The sequence below is a fragment of the Manis pentadactyla genome, chromosome 6 (assembly GCF_030020395.1).
Source record: "Manis pentadactyla isolate mManPen7 chromosome 6, mManPen7.hap1, whole genome shotgun sequence".
Lineage (NCBI taxonomy): Eukaryota > Metazoa > Chordata > Mammalia > Pholidota > Manidae > Manis > Manis pentadactyla.
In genome coordinates, this window is record NC_080024.1 from 119,981,902 (window position 1) to 120,001,137 (window position 19,236).

Below are 19,236 nucleotides of genomic sequence, written 5' to 3' on the forward strand. Positions count from 1 at the left end.
AATGTGGCTACCAGAAAATTTTAAATGGTATATTTGGTTCACATTATATTTCTACTGGATAGTGCTGACCTAGAACACCTTTCCCTTGTATAAACTCAACTCCATCACTTAAATATTAACCTATTCCATGAAGCGTTCCCCAAACTCTCCCATCCTTTTCCCCAAATTTGGAATAATTTTCCATCTACTTCATTTCTATCTCTTTCATGCCCTTACCACTCCTTATTTTGAAAGAGTTACCTGTTTTTGATTCACCTCCGATAACTCATAAAAGCAAAGACCATATTATGTTTATCTATGTATTCCCAAGAGCCTAAATGAGAATCTGGTCAAACAGATACTCAGTAACCACCAAAAGAAAATACTACAGTGGCTATCTAAGAGAAACGGAAATGAGTAAGGAAACAATTAACACTCTGTGTGTGTGTGTGTGTGTGTGTGTGTGTGTGTGTGTGTGTGTGTGTGTGTGTTGATTGTTACAATGAACATTTAACATTATTTTTGAATATTATATTTTTGAGAAAAAAAGTATTTCTTGTTATTGAAAAAGGAGAAAAATTAAAAACATGTTACTAATTAATCCCCACTAATAAGACACTAGTAATTTACTGGTATAAAAAACAAATCATAAAATGAGCTTTAAAATTCATGAATTCTGAATAATTTAAATTCAGCCCAAAGAATTCACAGAAGTCTACCAGATACCTAGCCTTATCAATCATTATTTCTCAGTATTGCTGAGACTGACACCATATAATTAAAAGAGTAAAATTACAGGCAGCCACAGAACAAGCTTTCAAATGATGTAAGGTTTGTTTTAACATTTTCCTGCCTCCCCCAAGTATCAATCCAGCAAGGCTCTGAGGCCAGCCAATCTTAGCTTAAATCTTGACTAACTTAAAATGTGATTCAAACTAAGTTACTTTTCTCCAAGTCTCACTCTCCCCACCTTTAATATGTGGATAGTAACAGAATTCACAGTAGATTGCAGTGAGAATTATATGAAGCTCTCCTCTGCTTAACAAAGAGGCAGTGTTCATTTACCAAAAGTTATTATGATGGTTGAACTAAGCTACCTCTCAGTGTTTACAGGATGAAGAGAAATCTCTAAGTGACTACTACAATGTAAATTCCTTAAAGGCAGGAAACCTATCTTCTGTAGCCCTAGCACAGGGTCTTAGACATAGCAGGCACTCAGTTTCTGAAAATGACATGATGACCACATTTCCTGACACTTGTGATAGTGACCATACTGTCGATATTAGTGAAAAAATTGGAAACAACCTAAGTGTTTTAACAGAAGAAAACATAAAGAAATTGTGGTATATTCCTTTACAGCTATTAAAATACTCACATACCAATAAGTATCAAGTGTTTATCACACAAGACAAGTTGCAAAAAAAATTATATATGTATACACACACACACACACATACAATTCATGTCAGCCTTTATATAAACATTTAAAACACTGTTAACTCTTCTTTACTGATAAATACAATATATACATACACTGTGAAATCACAAAACAACAACAGAAAAGATCCACACCAACTTCAGGAACATGTTTAACTCGGGGAAAGAGGTGAATGGAAAAAAGAGGGAGGTATGGTCTTTATATCTGCAATGGTCTTTGGGTCTTTATAATCTGTAAAGACCCAAAATTCAATAAGATGTTAATTTTTGCCAAATTTGGGTAGTAGACACAAGTATAATATTAGTCTTGGTAGTACTCTGAATGTTTGAAACTCAAAAATTTTCAAAGGTAAAATTTTTAGCATAAGTTTCATAGGGCTGTTTCTGATAATGCTCCTCAAGACAGAGAAATAGTAAAAATCCAGAGCACATTTCAGTAAAAGCAATTATTAATAAAGGTTGAAAAGATATAGTCTGTGTATCTCTAGACCAATACAGTTTAGTCCAAAGAAATGGATTACACTTCTTGTTTAATATATTCTCCACAGACTGCCTGCCTTTTGAGTTCTGAAAAACATTTATGCAGCAAAGAGTCAGAAGATACACTCTCCAGCTATATCTGGCATATAACTATCAATTTACTGATAAAGTACACCCTCAATAGAAAGTCCCCCCAATTTCTGCAAAGTTGCACTTATTACTCTTACTAATCACTATTTCTAATTACCATTACTATTTGAATATACTATTACTTTGTTTTAACTGATGCTCTCATGCCCATTTGTACAGAAAATAAAATCTAAGGATACCATATGGTGTCTGTTCCCTTTAAGTTCACTGTGACATGTAATTCACTAGAATAGACAATGATCTATTTTAATGGCTTCTGGCATAAAGCCTAGACTCCTCACTCATTCAAATTTGCTCCTAGACCAAAATGCCTCTAGATAGAATTTTAAATCACTCCCAAAACTTTAGGATGACTTTTTTCTCTACTCATGAGATTTTTTTTTCCTCAAAGGCTCTTCTAGTGTTCAGAATATGTCACTGTAGAAAGAATGCTTGGCTGACATCAGAACACCTGGATTCTAATCCTGCCACCAAACATGTGAAACCAAATCACATTCCTTTATTTCAGTTTTCTTCTTATAAAATTAAATACTTGAAACAAATTAGTAAAGTTTTTCAAATCTGTATTATAGAGATCCACAATTCTGTGCACATAAAATTTCTGCTTATTGGTTTTATATCTTGGTTTTTTTACCTATTTAATTTAATTTGGATTTAATTTGGAAAGAAATGCAATCAGCTGCTTTTATAAAGTTTAAAAGCTACTCCCTCAGATAATCGCTAAAGTTTCTTCCTCCTATTAGATTCTGTTTTTCAGTTTACTTTTCCGTTTTAAAACTCTTGCCCACTACAACTGTATTCTTAGAGACTGAATTATTTATATCTTTCAGACATTTTATTTGCCAAATGTTCAAAATGGTAGTACAAGTCAAACCAAAAGGCATCCCTACTACTAGAAATGTTACTTCTAAAATTTTATCAGGTAGAAAAAAGTTGATTTTTGCCAGCTGAAATTAATTTTAACAATTTGGTCCAAACTGGGCACAACTTTAAGTTCTACATTTTTATCACTATGAAACATTGTTCCTGTAGTTATAATAGAAAAGAGGACACAGACATCATTTTGTTAAATAAAAAGTTAGAATTCAACAAGCTTACATTTTACACAAAATAAAAATGAAGAGTGAAGAGGAAACAATAAGAGCATTCATATATATGTGAGAAATCTAAAAAGGTTTTATCACTCACTACAAGATTGAGGTACTGTAACACTGTTAACAACTGAAAAGAATACCTTAACAAATGACTCTTCAGTCTTTTATGACTTAATTCTTAAGCTTGAATATATTGTAAACACTTATTTCTTAGTATTCAGACACCTCTACTATGCATAATGAAAATATATTACCTTATCTGGTGTTGATTCAAAAGAATCTTTCATGCGGTTATCCAATGGTGGATCAGGAGGTGGTTTTCTATGATTATCCAAATGACAATTCTCAGGAGCCCTTTCTATGGTTTTATTAATTTCAACTTCAATATCATTAATTTTAACTTCTTCAAAATTTACTTCTCTCACTTCGTCCTGACAAGCTGTATTTTTATCATGATGTGGTTTTGTCTCTAAAAATGTACTTTGAGTCACTGTATGATGCATTTCTAATGCTGGTAGTGAAAATCTGGCTCGTATTAAGCCCAACTTAGGGGCAACTTGAGAATCCAACTTATTTTGCCGCACAGAGTCAAATTTTGAGAGCTTAATTTTAGTCCAGCTGGAATTCTTTTTAGTTGACCTATTTATTCCATTTAGTATACATTTCACAGGCTTTGTTTTTCTACTGGGGAAGAAACGATTACACTGAACATCCTGATTTGTTTCCTTCTGATGAAGTATTTGTCTCTCAAGGTCAGTCTCTTCCAATTTTATTTCTGTAGGCTTCTCTTCCTTTCCACTTTCCACTTCTAAAGATTCTTTTTTTACTTCTACAGTATCTGACTCAATTTCACCAGCAATTTCTTCACAAAGCTGGAGAATGCTACCTCGTTTGCTCTTTCCTGCTTGCTCCAGCTCGTTATCTACAATTAGTTCAGGCACTGATGGCTGTGGACTTTTTTGGGATTTTGCACTAGTATTCATTTGTATAAGAACTGACTTCTTCATCTCATTCTTCTTAGAGATGACTGAAGTAGCCATTTTTGATCTTTTTATCTCAGAAGTTACAGGCACAGATTTTGTTTCCTCTTTTCTAGTATTCTTCTCAAGACACTTTCCAGATCCTTTTGTACACTGAGAACTACAGGTATGTGCTGTCTGATGCTCTACTTTCCGTTTTTTCCCTTTGGGAGAATTTATTACTTCATGAATTACTGGATTTTCAACCTCTTTAGAGTCAGACTTTATTTCCAATACTTTTCTTTTCACATGTTTTTGACTTGTTTTAACTTTATTAGATTTACTTTGAGTATTGCTACAGTGCTCTTTTCTTGGTGGTGGCAAACTCTGTTTAACTGCTTGAATTTGACCCTGAATTTCTCTACTACGTAAAGACCTTGTTGAAACCTCTGTTAGCTGTTGCAGTCTTTGTGATCTCCGATTAAGCTGTTCATCTGATTTAGGAGTTTCATGCACTGATTTTTTCTGAGATGACTTCTTCTTTTTTGTAGATTCCTGTTGTGAATGTTCTTTCACAGTCACCATACTTTTAGTAATGGATTTACTAGCTTTTTTATCATTGGATGCTGCCTTTGCTGACCTTGTACTCATGCACGTTCCTAATTCAGGCTGATTTATTTTACTTTCACTGGAAGACTTAACCGATGACTTTATAGATTCCTTTGGACCCGATTTTTTTGCTAGATTCTTTTGAGAACCTTCAATTTGTGTTTCCAGATTCTTATCTTCACTTTTTTTAGTAACACTGGAGGAATTTTCTTTTGAGTTCTCCTGAATGGACATCATTCCTGAGTGGGGTCCTCCTTTTCTGAGTAGTTTTTGAGACAATTATTTGTCCTGGTAGATGTGAATGCTGAATGTCTAGTATTATTAACTAAGGAGGTCTTAAAAATTGATTTTGATGCTGATGTACATTTTCAACAAAAATACTAGTTTGCTTCAAGTAAAGTTTCTGTCATTCCTTGGACATGAGAAAAGCTGGCATGAAGGCTGAAAGATATTTGCTTTACTCTGAACAAGGCAATAAAAATTTGAGGAAAATTTAATTCTAATTTGGTATTTTTAGAACTTTTTGTGAAAAAAAACTTAATTCAGGTACAATTTCTTTTGTTACTTTTTCAGTTAATATTGGTTTTCAGGCCTAGTGCTATCACTGGAAAAATTATTGATCACTCACTCGATATGACAAAGTTTTTGAAAACCTTTTCCTTCTGAAATCTACAGCTACAGTTACTGGACTTTGATTCATGTGAAACATGTCTTATAGCTAACACGTTTCTTTCCTTCTTTGCTGAGTGTGTTGGTGTAAAGTTCTTACCTAACCTCTTTCGTTTAATAAAATACTCTATTAACGTAGATTTCCTTTTGTGCTGCCATTTCTGAAAAATTTTAAAAAATAAAAATTAAATTTTGTACAATCCAATATGACAATGGTAATTGTTACACAGAAATAATCTTGAATTCTATAAAATTTAACTTCTCCTTTCAAATTATTTAGCTTGTATACTTAAAGCTAACAGAATAAGGTATCCCAAGTATATTCTTTAAATAATTAATACCCTGTCTTATATAAATAGACAATGAATATCAGTTTTTCTTTGAGGTTACTTACAGTTCTTTTCCAACAAGACAAAACTGATCTTTCAGCCACCATAACTCAGGAAAATTTGACAAAATCATTCCTTATAATATCCTTTTAACATATTACACAGCACCTAAAAGACAAAGTATTTTTAAATGTTTAAAAGGTACAACAGAAAAATATAATCATTCATTCACCTCTTACCAAATATAATATTCCATAACTTTACCCTGTCCTATCATCAGTCTTCAGAAATTATTTATATACACCATTTAATTTTAGTATTTCTAATCTGAAATAAAATATAGTACATGCATCCAACAAAATAGGATGCATCCATTTTTGTTTCTTTTAAAAAACAAAACCCAATTCATAATACACACATATTAACTGGTTAAACTGATAAAATAAAATTCTATTCTGAGGAGAAACAATGCACATAAGTAACTATATACACAGAAAAACACTGACATGGTCAAAAAGGCAGATTTAAACACGTATTTACATCTATTATGTAAAACCTACTAAAAAAAGAGCAGTAGTTAAAAAATAAGACAAAACCATAAGCCCAAAGAATAAAGAACAAAAGAAAGTTGAAGTATGGAAGCTACAAGGAAGGACAAATAATCTAGAGTCAAGAAAACCTGAACCCTAAGCTGGAAATGGGAAAAGCCAAGAAGCAGCTCTACTTAAACCACAGAACCCCCCCCAAGACTCAGGAATTGGCAGTACCAGGCTAATGTAAATAGGCAAAAAAATAAATATTAAAAATTCAAGATCTTTAAATAAACAATCAGCTGTAATATATAATAGGGAAAAACATCACATACCAGTTACCACACACACATACACAAATCAACTTAAAAAGTACTGGTGTGTACACTAATGGACAGTGACTTCAATGGGGTTTGGGGGAGACTTGATAATATGGGTGAATGTAGTAATCACAATGCTTTTCACGTGAAACCTTCATAAGAGTGTACATCAATACCTTAATTAAAAAAAGTAATGGTGTGTACAGAGAAGACAAGTAGTGACTCTATAGCATCTTACTACTCTGATGGACAGTGACTGCAATGGGGTGTTGGGGAGAAATCTTGGTAATATGGGTGAATGTAGAAACCACATGTTGCTCATGTGAAACCTTCATAAAAGTGTGTATCAATGATACCTTAATTTTAAAAAAAAGTAATGGTGTGTAGATTTGTGCTTGTGAATATTAAGGTACACTTAGTAGTAATAATTAATTAATATCCAACACATCCATATACAAAAAAATAATGTAACAGAATAGAGACTCCAAAAACCCAAATGCATGAGGGAATTTAGTATAAATAAAGGTGGCAATCATTTCATTAACTTCAAGTTAATGAAGAAAAGATTATTCAACAAGTGGCATTAAAGACAACTGGGCAACCATCTGGGTAATTCTGGTTTAAGAGTGAGCTAATGTCTGGGAAAAATGTAATCATTAAAAATTAAAACTTAAAAAATACATTAAAATGCAGGAGAATATTTAATATTTTCAAAGTGGAAAAGGCCTTCAAAGATCCTCAAAAAATCCAGAAGCCAAGTTGAGGAAGAAAACTGGATGAAAATACTAGTGAGAAATAGCAAAAGCTAACAACCATAATATATTCACAGAGAAAAATCCTAAAAGTCCTAGGGGCGCCTGTGTGAGGTAGGCCCTACTTCTCTTCTCCTTTTGTACTGGGGGAAGTGTATGAATAGATAGAAACCGACCTGGATTGCTCTGGTCTGAACTCGGGACCATGTAGGACTTTAATCGTTGAACAAACGAACCATTAATAGCGGTTGCACCATTGGGATGTCCTGATCCAACATCGAGGTCGTAAACCCTATTGTCGATATGGACTCTGGAATAGGATTGCGCTGTTATCCCTAGGGTAACTTGTTCTGCTGATCAAGTTATTAGATCAATTAACGGATTATCTGGACTTGTCAGTCTGGATTTGACCGCTCGTAGGTTGTTTTTTGCTCCGAGGTCACCCCAACCAAAATTGACAGCTTAGGTTATTAATTTTTATCTCTTTTCCAGTGGTACTGAGTTAACTTTAAGCTGGTTAATTAAAGCTCCATAGGGTCTTCTTGTCTCATTATATTATCCCCGCCTCTTCACGGGAAGGTCAATTTCACTGGTTACAAATGAGAGACAGTAAAGCCCTCGTCTAGCCATTCATACTAGTCCTTACTTAGAGAACAAGTGATTATGCTACCTTTGCACAGTCAGGATACCGCGGCCGTTTAATGTGAGTCACTGGGCAGGCAGTGCCTCTAATACTGGTTATGCTAGAGGTGATGTTTTTTGGTAAACAGGCGGGGCTTGTGTTTGCCGAGTTCCTTTCATTTGTTTTAACCTTTCCTTTAGAATATGCACACCTGTGTTGGGTTAACAGTTTGTTTAACAAAGTTTTATTTTTAGATTTAGTTTGTTTTGTTGTTAATTATCAGTGGATTATCCATTTTGATATAAGCTTGTGCAAGGAGATTCATTTCTTGTTACTCATACTAACAGTATTTCTTCTATTTGTTAATAGATTAGTCCAATATTAGTTTAGGAGTTAATTTTAATTTGTGGTATTAGTTATGTTTTATTGTTGAGCTTTGACGCTTTCTTAATTGATGACTGCTTTTAAGCCAACTATGGTTATTCTACTATTTACTCTCAATTTAATTAAGATTTAATTCTGTTTCTAAAAAGCTGTACCTTTTTAGACTATACTTGAAAGTTACACTATAGTTTTTAGGCTTTTAGGTATATTTCAAGTTGAACTTAAATTCATTTTTTGGACAACCAGCTATCACCAGGCTCATTAGGCTTTTCACCCCTACCTACAAGTCTTCTCACTATTTTGCCACATAGATGAGTGGGTTCTTTAAACTGCTCGTAGGTAGCTCGTCTAGTTTCAGGGTTTCCGGCTGAAGTTCTCTTTGTTGGAGTATTTCTAGTTAGTTCATTATGCAAAAGATATAAGGGGTAATCTTTGCTGTTTTGTACTGTAAATGCATCTTTCATCTTTCCCTTACGGTACTTCTTCTATGGCGCCATGATATAATTTCTATCGCCTACACTTTAATCTAGTAAATGCTTTAGTTTATGTATTTTTGTTTAGTTTTATGTTAAGTGTTGGTTGGGCTAGTGTTTGTTCAAAGTGAACATATTACTGAGATCTTCTGGGTGTAGGCCAGATGCTTTATTTAAGCTACAGTTTGATTGTCCAAGCACACTTTCCAGTATGCTTACCTTGTTACAACTTGTCTCTTCTCATGCTTTAATGTTTATTTAATATGTTTAGTTGTACTTAAAGATTTGAAGAGGGTGACGGGCAGTGTGTGCGTGTTTAAGGGCCGAGTTCAGTTGAGCTTTCTATTCTCAGCTTACTACTAAATCCTCCTTTGGCCCTCAATTTCATGAGGGTGTTCGTTTGTGTTCTACTTTAGAAAATGTAGCCCATTTCTTTCCAATCCATAGGCTACACCTTGACCTAACATATTTACATTTTTATAGTCTTGCTTACTGTATTTCCTTTTTAGGGTTTGCTAAAGATGGAGGTATATAGGCTGTATTAGCGAGAATTGGTGAGGTTTATCGGAGTTTATCGATTATATAACAGGCTCCTCTAGAAGGGTATAAAGCACCACCAAGTCCTTTGAGTTTTAGGCTACTGCTAGTAGTACTCTGGTGAATAATTTTGTTTGACGAATTATTTAAGTCTAGGGCTAAGCATAGTGGGGTATCTAATCCCAATTTGGGCCTTAGCTATCGCGTGTTGATTTGATTAAAGTTACCTTCGTGATTTATTTTTACGATAACCGTGGCTTTTTACAGTTTGGTTAAGGCTTAACTTTATTTGGGCTGAACACATCTTAGCACATTTTACGCCGATTTTTTATTAATTAGGGTTAATCGTATGACCGCGGTGGCTGGCACAAATTTACCAACCCAATACAATATGGCTAAGTAGAACTTTCATTTATGGCCTAATTTTTTTTTTTTTTTGAGCGGGCATACCTTATATTTATTGATCAAATGGTTGTTAACAACAATAAAATTCTATATAGGGGACTCAATGCACAATCATTAATCAACCCCAAGCCTAATTCTCAACAGTCTCCAATCTTCTAAAGTATAACGAACAAGTTCTTACATGGTGAACAAATTCTTACATAGTGAATAAGTTCTTACATGGTGAACAGTGCAAGGGCAGTCATCACAGAAACTTTCGGTTTTGATCACGCATTATGAACTATAAACAACCAGGTCAAATATGAATATTCATTTGATTTTTATACTTGATTTATATGTGGATCCCACATTTCTCCCTTTATTATTATTATTATTATTTTTTAAATAAAATGCTGAAGTGGTAGGTAGATGTAAGATAAAGGTAGAAAACTTAGTTTAGTGTTGTAAGAGAGCAAATGTAGATGATCAGGTGTGTGCCTGTAGACTATGTGTTAATCCAAGCTATACAAGGGCAATAAAACATCCACAGATGCAGAAGATTTCTCTCAAAACAGGGGGGGAGAGGTTCTAAGCCTCACCTCTGTTGATCCCTGATTTCTCACCTGATGGCCCCCCTGCAACTGTGCCTGTCTTAGGTTGTTCCTCCCTTGAGGAATCTTGCCCATCTCTGGCTAACCAGTCATCTTCCGGGGCCATACAGGGAGATGTAAAGTTGGTAAGTGAGAGAGAAGCCATATTGTTTGAAAAGGTTAGCTTTTTACTTCTTTGCAGATTTATGCCCTGTGGCTTCTATGCCCAGCATTTCTCTTGAGGTATCTTTAGCACTTGGAGGAATTATGATACTCGGTAAATTCGATATGAGGCACGAATTCTATTTAAGGGTTGTAATTAAGAAGGAAGAAGAAAAGCTATAGAGGTAGCAGATGGAAGAAAACATGGGAAGATTGATTATTTCTTTGACATACCTTCTTGTAGAGTAATTTAAGCATGTATAGGTTTTAAACTACTAATTAAATTGCACACACACATTAACATAATAGGAATACAGTTACATAACCAAAGCAGATCTATAATTACCAGCCATCTCCAGTGAGGCCAAGAAAACCAGTTAGGCACCCTAGGCATTTGTGAAAATTTGTCTATGATATGATGGATATTGTCCAACTGTACTTGAACAGTCTGAGAGAAATCAGACAAATTAAAACAGCCCATTCCTGGGAACTGTTCACATTCCATATGTTCTTTTAACAGTAGATAGTCTGTAGTTGTAAGATTTTGGAGCGCTACAACTTGCACTTCTCCTAATTCTTGGTTGAGTTCCAACAGTGTAGATCCAGTCAAATTTGTTGTTTTACTGTATGCACAGGCCAGCTTAGATATCTCCTTCTTCATTCCAATGGCAAGTCCAGGAACCGGTGGGATGAATGCAGCTATAACTGCAGCATCACCTGGATCTTTGTTGAGGTTTTTTGATGATCATCTTCTGGTATGACTCTTCCAGAGAGTGCTGACGTTGGAAGTTCTTCTTCATATCGCATCTTAGTTCATTTTCTGGGTAGCCAAATTAGGCTTTGATCCTCTGTATAAACACAAACAGATCCTTTGCCCACACTTTGATCTGTATGGCCTAATTTTTATCACTGCTATTTCCCGTGGGGGTGTGGCTTAGCAAGGTGTCATTAGCTGCCTTATTGGTGTGCTTGATACCAGCTCCTTTTGGTCTTGTAATAACTTGAAGGGCATTTTCACTGGGAGGCGGATACTTGCATGTGTAATTCTATTGAAAATTAATAAAAAGGCTGAGACCAAACCTCTATGTTTATGGAGTTTGTAAGCTCATCTAAGCATTTTCAATGCTTTGCTTTAAGCTACATTAACTTTAATTTCATAATACATAGAGGGCAAGTAGTTTGTGCTACGGGTACTCGTAAGAATTGATTAATATTTGTATTTATAGTATATTGTTTTTATTTGTGGCTAATGGAAATCACGATACAGCCACCATGAGGCTTTCCAGCCACATATGTCCAAGCATCTAAGTATTTTACGGGTAGGCAGAAAGCTGCGTTGGTAGTTGTACAGGTCTACATGCTTATGTAATACTTTGTGCTTATAGCACCTTTGTGTATGTATTCTTGCTTTTGGGGTTTGACAAGATGTTTAGTACATAAGGATTTTGGGGGGTAAGGGGAGATTTGATATATCAAACCTAAAATTATAAATTTAAATTAATTACTTTCGTATTTGTTGAAGTCTGCGATTGTGATCTTTTGACTTCTACAGGCTCAACTCAAAATGCTGTTGCAAAAGTTCTTATGCCCTGTAACCACTGACTGAATAACACCTAAAGGTTAATATGTATGACCAATAATATTCAATGAATGTCTATCTGCAAGTTATTCACCCTGCTCGAAGGTCGGTGACCCAGTTGAACTTCGCACCCCGAAAATTAAAAGATACCAAAGGCATGACAGCACAGTTATGTTAGGCATGGGCTGATTAGTCATGAATCCATCAAGATGTCTTATTTAAGAGGAACGAATGAGTGGTTAGAGTGATACGACCCTGAAGTAAGAACCAGATGCCAGATACAGATTCAACATAGCTACCCTCAATCTCAATGGGCCCAGAGGGAGAAGAGGGACCCGATTGTGGGTGGGTTGGTGATTTCATGCGGCATGGTGATTAGGCGGCCTTCAGTGGTAGGGATACGCATGTTGACTGGAAATGATTTGACTTAATGTGCTTTGTCCGATCAATAATAGTATGTACTATGTACTCTAAGGATGTAATGTACTTGCTTATATGCATGGGCTAGATCATTAATGCATGATTTAACATAATATGTCCTATGTACTATAATAATATAATGTACCTGCTTATATGCATGAGCTAGATCATTAATGCACTATTAAACATAATATGTCCTATGTACTGTAATAATATAATGTACTTGCTTATATGCATGGGGCAAACCATTAATGTACGATTATACACAGCATATACTATATAATGCTTGTTGAGCTATAATTATACTGCAGGAAGTAGTTTATGAAGAATTTCAGCTTTGGGTGCTGACGGTAGGGCTATTGTCTTCTTCCTGTGTCTTGGGGAGGATTAGTTCCTTTGCTGGTTTACAAGACCAGAGTATTAAGATATACTACAAAGACTCTTTATTTTATGAGATTATTTTCGATGATACCTGCAATTGGCATTGCTACTAGAATTAGTGTGAAGTAGAGGATGGAGGCTACTTGTCCGATTAAAATGAAAGGGTGTTCTATGAGCTGTCCTCCGATTCAAGTTAGGACTAAGAGGTTGGCTACTAGAAGTCAGAAGATAGTTTGACTCAGAGGTCGGAATATTATACTTCGTTGTTTTGACGTATGTAGTAGTGGGATAAGTGCTAGTACGAGGATGGATAGGATTAACACTAACACTCCCCCTAGTTTATTGGGGATTGAGCGTAGAATTGCGTATGCGAATAGGAAATATCACTCTGGTTTAATGTGGGGTGGTGTGTTTGGGGGTTTGCTGGTGTGTAGTTGTCTGCGTCTACTAGTAGGTTGGGGAAGAATAAGGCTAGAGTCATTAATGCTATGATTATGATGGAAAGGCCTATGATATCTTTGGTTGTATAGTATGGATGGAATGAGATTTTATCTGAGTCGGACACGATTCCCATTGGGTTGTTAGATCCAGTTTCGTGTAGGAATAACAGGTGGACTAGTGCTAGGCCAAGGATTACAAAAGGGAGGATGAAGTGGAAGGCGAAGAATTGAGTAAGGGTTGCTTTGTCTACTGAGAACCCCCCTCAGATTCATTCTACTAGGCTGGATCCAATGTAAGGAATTGCGGACAAAAGGTTTGTGATTACTGTGGCTCCTCAAAAGGATATCTGTCCTCATGGTAGGACACAGCCTATGAAGGCTGTAGCTATAACTGCAAATAGAAGTAAGATGCCGATGTTTCATGTTTTCTTGTAGGCAAATGATCCATAGTAGATGCCTCGTCCAATGTGCATAAATAGGCAGATGAAAAATATGGATGCTCTGTTAGCATGTATATATCGGATGATTCATCCATAGTTGACATCTCGGCAGATGTGAGTGACTGATGAGAATGCAGTAGATGTGTCTGCTGTATAGTGTATGGCTAGAAAGAGACCTGTAAAAATTTGGAAGATTAGACAGATCCCTAGTAGGGATCCAAAATTTCATCATGCAAAGATGTTAGAGGGAGTGGGTAGGTCAGTGAAAGAGTCATTAATGATTTTGAGTAGAGGGTGTGTTTTTCAGATGTTTGTCATTAGGTTCTCATAGTTTAATTACAGCAATGATTTTTCATGTCATAGGTCATGGTTTGAGTCCATGTGGGAATAATGACATATGTTGTGTTTATTTTGAGTATTATTTTTGTGATCAGTTTTTTAGGGTTTTCTTCAAAACCTTCTCCAATTTATGGGGGCTTTAGTTTGGTTGTGGCAGGTGGGGTTGGTTGTGGAATTGTAGTCAATTTTGGTGGGTCTTTTTTAGGTTTGATGGTTTTCTTGATTTATCTTGGGGGGATGCTGGTTGTTTTTGGGTACACAGTGGCTATAGCTATTGAAGAGTACCCTGAGGTTTGGGTGTCGAATGTGGTTGTGTTTGGTGCTTTTATTGTTGGTGTGGTGATAGAGTTAGTTTTAGTGCTTTATATGCTAAGGGATGAGGGGTTGAGTGTTGTTTTTGATTTTAGTAATCAGGGTGATTGGATAACATATGATGTTGGAGGCTCTGAGTTTTTTAGTGAGGAAATTGTAGGTATTGCTGCTCTTTATAGTTATGGTGCTTGATTTGTAGTTGTAACTGGGTGGTCCTTGTTGATTTGTGTAATTATCGTTATGGAAATTACCTGGGATAATAGGATAGGAGGAGGGCTAGTGTGATTGTCATTGTAAATGACAGGAAGTAGAGTTTAATTAGGCCTTTTTGATTGGATGCTATTAAAGAGGCCTTTATGTGGAAGTATGAGGTTGATTTTGGTAAAATGTTCTCATTTTTAGGTCAAATTAGGTCTAGAATAAGAGATGCTAGTTTTGGGCTTATTGTTAGTACCCACAGAGGTCAAGAGCGGTGGATGATTGTGGGAAAATAGCCCAGTAGGCTTGAGAATTTAAATATATTTGAGGGGTTTTTGTGGCATAGGTTTAGGGATAAGTTGCATAGTTCTAAGGCCAGCATGAAGCCTAGGATTGTGACGGTTAGGGCGGTAAATTTTAAATAATGTGGTATAGTTATTTGGGGGGTAGGTGTTGAGGGGATGTTGTTGGACAGTAGGAACCCAGTGAGGATGCTTCCTAGTATAAGGCGTTTAATAGGGTTTATTAATGAAGGGTCATTTTCATTAATGCTGGCTAGGGTAGTGAATCGGGGTTGTCCCAGGAGTGCAAAGAAGATAATTCGTGTGCTGTAGGCAGCTGTAAGGGAGGTGGCTAGGAGTGTAATAAAGAGGGCTCAGGCATTTGTGTAAGGTATGTTGGCAGTTTCGATAATCAGATCTTTGGAGTAGAAGCCTGTGAGAAAGGGGGTACCTGTCAGAGCAAGGCTGCCGATGATAAGGGAGGAGGTGGTAGTGGGAAGAGTATGGAATAGGCCTCCTATCTTACAAATATCTTGTTCATCATTTAGGCTGTGGATGATTGACCCAGAGCATATGAAGAGTATGGCTTTAAAGAAGGCATGCGTGCAGATGTGCATGAAGGCTAAGTGGGGCTGGTTAATGCCAATGGTGACTATTGTAAGACCAAGTTGGCTTGAGGTTGAAAAGGCTACAATCTTTTTGATGTCATTTTGGGTAAGAGCACAGATAGCTGTGAACAGGGTTGTAATGGCCCCTAGGCATAGAGTTGCCGTTTGAATTGTTTTATTGTTTTCTATTAGGGGGTGAAATCAGATTAGTAAAAACACTCCAGCAACTACTATTGTGCTGGAATGAAGTAGGGCTGATACTGGGGTTGGCCCTTACATAGCAGAAGGGAGTCAGGGGTGCAGTCCAAATTGTGCGGACTTTCTAGTTGCTGCTAATAATAGGCCTATTACAGGGACATTTGTAATTTCGGGATTTAGGATAAAAATCTGTTGAAGATCTCATGAGTTTAGGTTTATAAGAAACCATGCTATTGATACAAGAAATCCAATGTCTCCAATGCGATTATATAGAATAGCTTGTATAGCTGCCGTGTTTGCGTCTGTTCGTCCATATCATCAGCCAATTAGGAGAAAAGATAAAATGCCTACACCTTCTCATCCAATAAAGAGTTGAAACATATTGTTGGCGGATACCAGAATTATTATTATGATCAGGAAAATTAGTAGGTATTTGAAGAATCGATTGATATGGGGGTCTGACTTTATATATCATAGGGAGAATTCTATGATAGATCATGTGACAAATAGGGCTACTGGTATAAATATTATAGAGAAATAGTCTAGTTTGAAGCTTATTGTTATTTTTATTGTTTGGACTGTTATTCAGTGTCAGTTAAAGATAACTGCTTCTTCATTTGAGTAAATAAATATTATTGCAGGGATTATGCTGATGACAAAGGCTAACGCAACTAAGTTTTTTACATGTGACGGGTAATTCTTGCTTGTATAGATGTTTGTGGGAGTGATTATAATTGGTATAGCTAGCACTGTTAGTGTTATAAGTGAAGAGCATGTTAAAGTGTTAATTACTTTTACTTGGAATTACACCAAATTTCCGATTCCTAAGACCAACGGATATCTGTCATCCTCTAAAAGTTTAAAAAAGCCATATTTTTATATATGGGGGCAGGAATTAGCAGTTCTTGCATGCTTTTTTGGTAAATAAGAAGTTAGGATCTTCTATTACCAGATTCACAATCTGATGTTTTATTAAACTATATTTACAGTAAAGGGACCCTAGAATGATTTTGGGGTTAATTGATAGTATTAGAAGGGGTAGTATGTGCAGGGCTATTAGGGTGTTTACTCGGGTAAAGAAAGGATTGATGTTATTGATATGATGTGTGTATTTGCTTCGTTGAGTGGATATTAGTATATATAAGGAGTAGATGGCTGTGATGATGATGTTTATTCCAGTAAGGACAATGGTAATGCTAGATCATGAGAATGATAATATTACTATGAATAGTTCTCCGATTAAGTTAATGCTAGGTGATAGAGCTAGATTAGCCAAGCTTGCTAGGAGCCATCAAGCAGCTATTAGGGGCAGAAGAGTTTGTAGGCCTTGTGCTAGTATTATAGTTTGATTGTGAATTCATTCATAGTTTGTGTTCGCTAGACAGAATAGCATAGATGATGTTAGGCAATGAGCGATTATGAGAGCGGTGGCTCCTATATAACTTCATGGGGTTTGGATTAGGATTGCAACAATTACGAGTGCTATGTGGCTCACAGAAGAGTGGGCAATTAGTGATTTTAGATCAGTTTGATAAGACAGATAGAGCTTGTTATGATTATTCCTCACAGAGATAGTATTAGGCAGGGATATGCTATGAATGTTGTCACTGGTTCGAGTGTAACAGTGATGCATAACATGCCGTACCCACCTAGCTTAAGTAGTACCGCTGCAAGTACTATGGAACCTGCAATAGGAGCTTCTACGTTGGCTTTTGGTAGTCAGAGATGTAGACCATATAGGGGTATTTTTACCATAAATGCTATTATGCATGCTAATCAGATTAGTATGTTCGATCAAGAGTCGTTTATAGGTTTTGCTCAGTATTGTAACATTAGTATGTTAAGAGTTCCTGTTATGTTTGGGGTATATATAAGCACTACTAAAAGGGGAAGTGAGCCTACTATTGTGTAGAAGAGAAAGTAGGATCCTGCATTTAAACATTCTGCTTGGTTTCCTCATCATGTGATGATGATCAGGGTTGGTACGAGTGTTGCTTCAAATAAGATGTAAAATATAATAAATTCAGAGGAGGTAAATGTTATAATCAGTAGTACTTGAAGAGCAATTAATATAGTAATGTATAGTTTTTTTCGGTTTAAGGGCTCGTTGGATAGGTGAGTCTGGCTAGCTATTAGTATTAAGGGGAGAAGTCATGTTGTTAGTACAACTAAGGGTGCTGATAAGGGGTCTGAAAAGAAGGTAGTTGAGAAGTTTATGCTATTGTGATCATATTGGCCTAGGGTGCTTAGGGATGTTGGACTGATCAATATGCTGTATAATGTGACGTTAATTCATACTATGTTTTTGTTTGATAGTCATGTTAGGGGGACTAGTATGATTGTGGGAATGATTAACTTTAGCATTGGAGTAGGTTTAGGTTTTGTACATAGTCTGTGCCGTATGTATTAGATACAAGTACTAGCAAAGAGAGACAGACCTAGGGCAGCTTCACACGCTGCTAGTACGAGGAGGATGATAGGTACTATGTTAGCCAGCATAAAGTGGTTGCTTAGAATTGTGATAGTAATTATTATGAACAGAGATAGTATTATGCCTTCTAGGCATAGTAGTGAGGATATTAGGTGTGATCGATATATTAATATTCCTGTTAGGGAGATGGTGAATGCCAATATTGTATTAATGGAGATTAGAGACACTTGATAGCTATGAGTAGGTCATAATCTAATGAGTCGAAATCACTTATTTTATATAAACTAACTATCATATTCGGTTCATTCTAGGCCTTTTTGTGTCCATTCGTAGGCTAGACTGATCGCTAGTAATAAGATGAGTATTAGGGCTACTGTAAGTATGGTATTTAGGTGATTTGTTTGTGATGCTCATGGAAGTGGTAGGAGTAGTGAGATTTCTAGGTCAAATAGTAAAAATGTAATAGCAATTAGGAGGAATTTTATAGAGAAAGGCAGTCGTGCTGATCCTATAGGATCAAACCTGCATTCATAGGGAGTGACTTTTTCTGAATATGTGTTTAGTTGAGGAAGTCAGAAGACAATTAATATAAGTAGAGATGCTAGTATGGTATTGGTTATTATGACTAAGAGTAAGTTTATTATTTTCTTCTGAGTTTAACCAGAGCTTGTTAATTGGAAGTCAACTGTACTGTGCATACTTAGAAAATAGGAACCTCATCAGTAGATAGAGACATATAGGAATAGTCATACCACGTCTACAAAGTGTCAGTATCAAGCAGCAGTTTCAAATCCAAAGTGATGGCTTGATGTAAAGTGATATTTTAGTTGTCGTAACAGGCATACAATTAGGAAGGAGGCACCAATGATAACATGTAAACTATGAAATCTGGTTGCCACAAAGAAGGTGGAGCCGTATACACCATCAGAAATTGTAAATGGTGCTTCGAAGTATTCTGAGATTTGTAGTAGTGTAAAGTAAATACCTAGGAGTATTGTAATTAGTATGGCCTGGGTTATGTGGTTTCAATTGCCTTCTATTAAGCTGTGATGTGCTCAAGTAATTGAGACTCCTGAGGCCAGGAGGATGGATGTGTTGAGCAGAGGGACTTCTAGTGGGTTCAGTGGGTTAATACCCATAGGAGGTCAG

The 19,236-nt window shown here is 36.0% G+C and overlaps 1 protein-coding gene across 5 annotated transcripts in view; it reads right to left on the reverse strand.

The window, feature by feature from the left end:
- The window catches only part of ESCO1 (establishment of sister chromatid cohesion N-acetyltransferase 1), an 86,512-nt gene that overhangs the window by 39,780 nt on the left and 27,496 nt on the right, over positions 1–19,236 (reverse strand). For all 5 annotated transcript variants that reach the window (XR_008998314.1, XR_008998313.1, XM_036905797.2 and 2 more), the window contains exons 2-3: positions 5,772–5,874; positions 3,395–5,538 (exon numbers count right to left, since the gene is read on the reverse strand). Coding sequence is in view for 3 of the 5 variants with exons in the window: in XM_036905797.2 (XP_036761692.1) it covers positions 3,395–4,945 (1,551 nt within the window). In the remaining 2 variants the exon portion in view is untranslated. The remainder of the gene's footprint in view (positions 1–3,394; positions 5,539–5,771; positions 5,875–19,236) is intronic.